The sequence below is a fragment of the Miscanthus floridulus genome, chromosome 6 (genome assembly GCF_019320115.1).
Source record: "Miscanthus floridulus cultivar M001 chromosome 6, ASM1932011v1, whole genome shotgun sequence".
NCBI lineage: Eukaryota > Viridiplantae > Streptophyta > Magnoliopsida > Poales > Poaceae > Miscanthus > Miscanthus floridulus.
In genome coordinates this window covers 32,294,880-32,300,879 of record NC_089585.1, presented here as the reverse complement: position 1 = coordinate 32,300,879, position 6,000 = coordinate 32,294,880, and the positions used below count along the sequence as shown (strand labels likewise).

Genomic DNA, 6,000 nt, shown 5'->3' with positions numbered 1-6,000 from the left:
AAGGGTGAAAACTACATGTTGCAAGAGTATATTTCAAGTGTTTCAGATGTTTCAAATGTATGTTGCAAGTGTTGTATATCGTTGCAAAAGTAGATCGGGATATTACACATGTTGGAATGGCTATACACGTATGTTTTAAGTGTATGTTCCAAATGTTTCATCTGGTCCAGACATATGTTGCAAGTGTTTTATCTGGATATTGCAAAAGTAGATCTGGATGTTGCATATACATGCATGTTGCAAGCATATGTTTGAAGTGTTTTCAGGTGTTTCATACGTATATTTGCAAGTGTTTCATCTTGATGTTGCATATGTTTGCAATGGTTTTCAAATGTTTTTCAAGCATTTTCACAAGTATTTTAGACGCGTGTTTTAAGTGTTTCATCTGTCTTTTTCTGGTATGTTACAACTGTTGTATCTGGATGTTTCAAAAGTAGAACGGGTGTTGTCCATGGGATGTGTGTGGAAAGCGGTTGGCGGCGTGGGCGACGTCCATGGCGGCGTGGGGCCCACCGCTGGTGGGCTCGCTCTCGAGCCCAATGCGCTAGGGGCTCCCTCCCTCCCTATGCGGGTAGCGTCCGGACGCTAACGCCTGGATCGAAAGTCCGGGCGCAAGCAAGTAAATTAGGTGACCAATTTATTTTTCTTTGGCGGTAACGTAATTCAAAAGGAAATGTATGGTCTTGTTGGCCGTTCTCGCATGCTTTGCCTCTTGTGACTCCAAATCTCCAATCGTACCTTGTTTATGGCTTTCTGACCGGCCGATGGATGGATCGCCTTGACCCTCCTATGTTTGCTCGCTCTCTTGTGACTGCAATTGGTGCACTAGCACCACCACCTCCACATTCACTAGATCCATGCTCCTCTTCATGCGTCGCCCATCCCCTCGCCTTAAACGGCATCACGAGCGCGCAAGTAACGACCGTGCACGTCGCTAGCACGTATATACGTTTATACTTCTCGCCTACCGCTACCAGACCGTCATGCCATCAGAGATCAGAGACCGGCAGGTAGTGAGCTCGATCGCTCTTCCTGGTAAAGTCAGTTGAGTTGCCCCTCGCCTCCATCAACTACATGATGCGCCGTCGCGGGCTCCCCAGCTTCTGCCACGGAGTCGCCTCCACGTCCACGGTGCAGCAGCTCCACGGTAAGGAGCTGGCAGCCGCCAGCAGCGCGGCGGGCGCGGACGCAGCAACCTCGTCCTTCGTCACCGTGCCGCCGTCGGTGGTTGGTTCGTGCGTGGCGGAGACCGAGGTGGGCGCCACCGGCACGGGCACCGGTGGCGACGGCGGTGGTCCGGCGGTCACGCTTGAGCAGATGATCCTGCAGCTGTACCTGGAGGAGGAGGCCGCCAGGAAGGCGCGGCGCGCGGCGGCGGGGGAGGGGACATCCACGGGGGAGGGCTGGTGCCCAAGGCGGATGTCCTGTGTCGACGGCGGTGGTCCGGCTGACCACGTGCTCCGGTCGGCGCGGGACGCGCTGAACCAGTACCCGCGCTTCTCGCTCGACGGCCGGGACGCCATGTACCGCGCGTCGTTCAGCGGCTTCTACGAGGGCATGGGCCGCCGCGACCGCGGCCGCGACGCCAATAATGCCGGCAACCGGCCGGCGAGGGCTTCGGTGTGCTGCGCCGCCGGCGCGGGGTGCGCGGCGCTCGCGTGCAGCGTGGGGGGATACGAGATGGACCTGGAGCGGACGCTGCGGTTGCCGGCCACCGTCGCCGGGGAAAGCGTGGTGTGGTGCAAGCCCGGCGTGGTGGCCAAGCTGATGGGGCTGGACGCCGTGCCCGTGCCGCTCAGGGGAGGGCTCCGGCGGAGGAAGGCGAGTGGCCATCCGGTGCCAGCTTGTGGCGGCGTCGGCGGTGGCGTCAGGAAGCAGAGGCCGCGGAGAACGGGGCAAGACGAGCTGGCCTTGCACAAGGAGAAGCTCTTCATGGCGTTGCATGGCTACGATCTTGTCAGGACGGGCGGGCGTCACGCTGGGGGCCTCCGGTCCGGCGTGGGGCCCGATGTCGTCGGTGCCATGGGCACGGACGGCGATGGCTGCAGGGAGTCCCGGCTTCGTCGTTGACAGGAAAGGAGACGCGTGCGTGTCCATGTGTCGTTACTGTGTACGGCTACCTCTTCTTTTAGAACGTGTGGTTGCCTAGCAGAAACTCGTATGGAGCTGTGGTTATATGTATTTATATATAGTTTCTCACGTGAATAAATATCCTTGTAATATTGTCCAGATTAGTGGAAGAGACACATGCAGTTTACGTAAAATTTGCAGGAATTAATCGTGTACTCCTACTAAGTAAAATACAGGATCTTGCCTTTGGAGGTATTGTTGAAGATGAATTTTGTAGCTAAAATTGTGAAAATGCTAAAGTGGGCATTTATGTGCTCTTATCTTTGAGTCTTTTTTTTAAGAAAACTCCTTGAATTCATTAAAGTTTCAGCAATCATTTCAGGTCTTCAATTTGAATGTAAGAACTACTAGAAATTGGAACTTCAATTGGAAAAAAAAAGAAAAGGAAAATCTTTACTTTCAAAAGTTGAAACCATCAACTAGAAGGGTAAAAAGGTTTGAGGAATGGGTTGATTCATCACATTTCCACTCACATTTTGTTTGGAATGGGGAAATTGATCAATGGGTTGATCCATCACCACCTTATGCCTTGCAATTATATGGTTAGCAAGGGACCACAACATGTTGGGCTAGTTACAAGTAGAGCAAAAACCTACCTGTGACACGTTGTCTAATGGGTGAAATTTTGCATCTATACCCACACTCGATGGGTAGAATTTTGCACATGTACCCACAAGGTGTAGCACCCATAAACTCCACCGGCCCACACGTCGATTACTATATATCCTTATTATCAGGAATATATAGGACTCCTTGTACTTTGAGCACCCACGTCGCAAGCTCACGCTTGCACCCATAGTGTATAGGAGTGGAGCACCGCGGGTTGGACTGCCATTCTAGGTGGGGTGATTTCTCAAACCTAAATACTCCAATCCATAAGAAAGTGAGTGAACTTCAAAAGGTTTCTAGGAAAATTTGGGACCACGTAGCAGATATGTCTTGCCAACCGTGAAAATTAGGGCATGTTTGGTTTAATACCACAACACGCCATGCCAAGCCCTTGTCCATGCCACAAGTATGTGTGGCAGCTGAATGCTGCGCCTGGCTTTTGGCCAGTTACGACACTGAAAATGAGCTGAGCAATGCTAGACAAGGTTGGGCACACCACAAGCTTAGGCATCATGAGTTGTGCGTGGCAACCTCTGGCGTGTTCTAGTAACAAACCATACACGTCCTTATCGACACACTATGAGAGTCAAATTCACCGGTGCCAAACACCATATGAGGTTTTGAGCTTATGTGTGTTCCATGTGTGACACAACACCATATGCCCGTGAAATTTCTTGCCAGGTGTTATGATTCTATTGCTACAAATAATACAGTTTAAGAGAACTTAAGAGTCAATGTGTATTTTTGCCATCCATGCGTCCATGCCGAATCAAATCATGCCTTGTATTTTGGAATGGTGTATTTTTCTCAACCATGCCGAATCAAATGCCTTGTATTTTGGAATGGAGGGAGTGCAATACAAGGCTTCATTGCCTATCAGCCTATGGGAGGGGTCCAATAGAGAGAGAGGTGATTTATTTTCATAGGAAAGCTTCAATGCAAGTGCCCATGATTCAGTGTGTTTTCGCTTTACTTTCTAGTAGATGTGTTTTTAAGCTACCCGGCTATCATCTTGGCTGAACTATAAGGGCAGTCCCAATGAAAGAAACTAGTAGTTTCTATAACATAGGATACCACGCCAAAAAAGTAATGTTTTCCAACCCATGGTTTCTATGAGTAATAACTATTTTCTCTTTCTCTCTCCCAACTCTATCTTTTCCTCCAATGGGAGTACGACACGAGCTCCCTAGAAACTGGTGGTTTCTCCCCAATGGCGATTTCATGGTTTCTTAGTGCATTGGGTCAAGAGTAGACCTGGTTTCTTCATGAAGAAACCATTTCTATGATTTTTGCTCTCTTTCTTCATTAATTACGTTGCCACATCAGCGTTTTGCCTACATGGCAAGTCATTTAATGAGGATAGAAACCATCATCAATGCACCATTGGGACTGCCCTAACGTCCCTAGTATATATAGATTTGCTGATGTGTTGTGTCACACATGGAACACACAAAAGGACCGGCCAGTGCTATAGAAATTGATGGGTGACCACACTTCCAATTCGAAGCTAATCATCAGGGCAATTCTCGAGAAAAAAAAAGAAGAAGGTCGTCATGGCCTGCTACCAATCCTCTTGACTTCTACCCAAAGTTTAACTTAGTATCTGAATAGATCTCAACAGCAGGGCATAAACTTTATCATCCAGTGATCATCATATGTTTGAGGTGGTTGCCAGAAAGGATCTAGTCAGTGGGGATGAGCTTTCTATCTGCTTGGTCGGTGAGAAAACATTTTCAGACGCCCAGAGCTCGATTCCAGCCTAGTAGGCTAGTAGCTAGTACTTATTATTCATGTTGTGCTGATCAGTGTGCTGTTGGACATTGCTGTGTTAAAAATGATTTGATCCCATAGAATTCATCTCCTCATTTTTCGTCATTCATGTTTCGAACAAAAGAACATTTTCAGCCTGTTCGCTTGTTGGTTTCAGCCAGCCCAAACCAGCCAGTCAACAGTGTTTTTCTCTCAGAATAAACCAGTACCAGCCAGCCCAAACCAGCCCAGAAACCAACCAGCGAACAGGCCGTTTGTACGCCCCTGACCAAATAAGTGCAAGTGCATGCACGGTGCTCCGCTTAAAACGTGCTAAAGACATGCCACCTCATAGATTCAAGGATGTGAAAAAGATAGGGTGGACAGAAAGATCAAAGATGTATCTTGAAAGGTTTGAAGAATGATCTACACGAAGTAAACAAATGGAGATGATAGGCAATCGTTGGATGTTCCCATATTATTGGAGCTAGGCTGTACTATAAAAAATAACCAAGCTAGAGCAATTAAGCTGCAGGATACAAATCTGACCCAAAATAGTAAATTGGAATGATTGTTTCTATGTATTTATTGCAGATTAACCAGAGCATTTGATATACAATTCATAGTAGCTAGCACAAGCGTATATTCCCTCCAGCCAATGTTCCTTAACGTTTCGGACAGGGCAAACAGCATGCTAGCTGCAACTTTTGCTTTTCTCAAACATCAATCGCTGCTGACTGGAGGTAGCATGTACTAATAACTAGCCTTATAAACTCATGTCAACTTTCGTCTCTTTGTTAGTATACGTCCGCTTGTATATCCCCCATGCCTTCTTTATGGTTTATTACACTCACCCGAGGGCAAAAGGGCACTAACCATTCTGATGGCTTTTCTTTTTTTCAGAAAATGAAAAGAGAGAATGTTTGTCTTTACGCCTACTGAAGGAGTGAAGGCTCAAACGTGCTTGCCAGCGAGAGACAGGGATGGCAGCAAAGATTCCAGGCCACGCATACATGGGGGTAGTGTGCTCATGATCATACGTACGATTCCTGTGGCCCATACCCCACAGTACAGAACTTGTATCTTATCTCCCCAGGTCTATAAAGGGATCAGTCGCTATCATCTTCCTGTGCAAAGGGAACCGTTTGATAGTTAGGGCGTGTTTAGTCGGGAAAAGTTGGAATTTGGCTACTGTAGCACTTTCGTTTTTATTTGGCAATTAGTGTTCAATCATGGACTAATTAGGATCAAAACGTTTGTCTCGCAATTTCCAATCAAACTGTGCAATTAGTTTTTTTTCGTCTACATTTAATGCTCCATGCACGTATCGCAAGATTCGATGTGATGACTACTATAGTACTTTTTGGAAGTTTTTTTGAACTAAACACGGGCTTATTAATAAAAGTATACCAGTCCTGGCAATATACATGGGAACTTGTAAACGATGTGCAGGGAAAGCACACAATAAATAACATGTTCCACGAATTATTAGGTGAAAATAGTTTAAGATGA

At 47.2% G+C, this 6,000-nt stretch overlaps 1 protein-coding gene across 1 annotated transcript; it reads left to right on the top strand.

Moving 5' to 3' along the window:
• Positions 1 to 1,011: 1,011 nt before the first annotated feature.
• LOC136458026 (uncharacterized) lies at positions 1,012 to 2,189 on the top strand. The gene has a single exon (XM_066458030.1). It carries the CDS (start codon positions 1,075 to 1,077, stop codon positions 2,068 to 2,070), a length of 996 nt encoding a protein of 331 aa, XP_066314127.1. The 5' UTR covers positions 1,012 to 1,074; the 3' UTR covers positions 2,071 to 2,189.
• Positions 2,190 to 6,000: the final 3,811 nt, after the last annotated feature.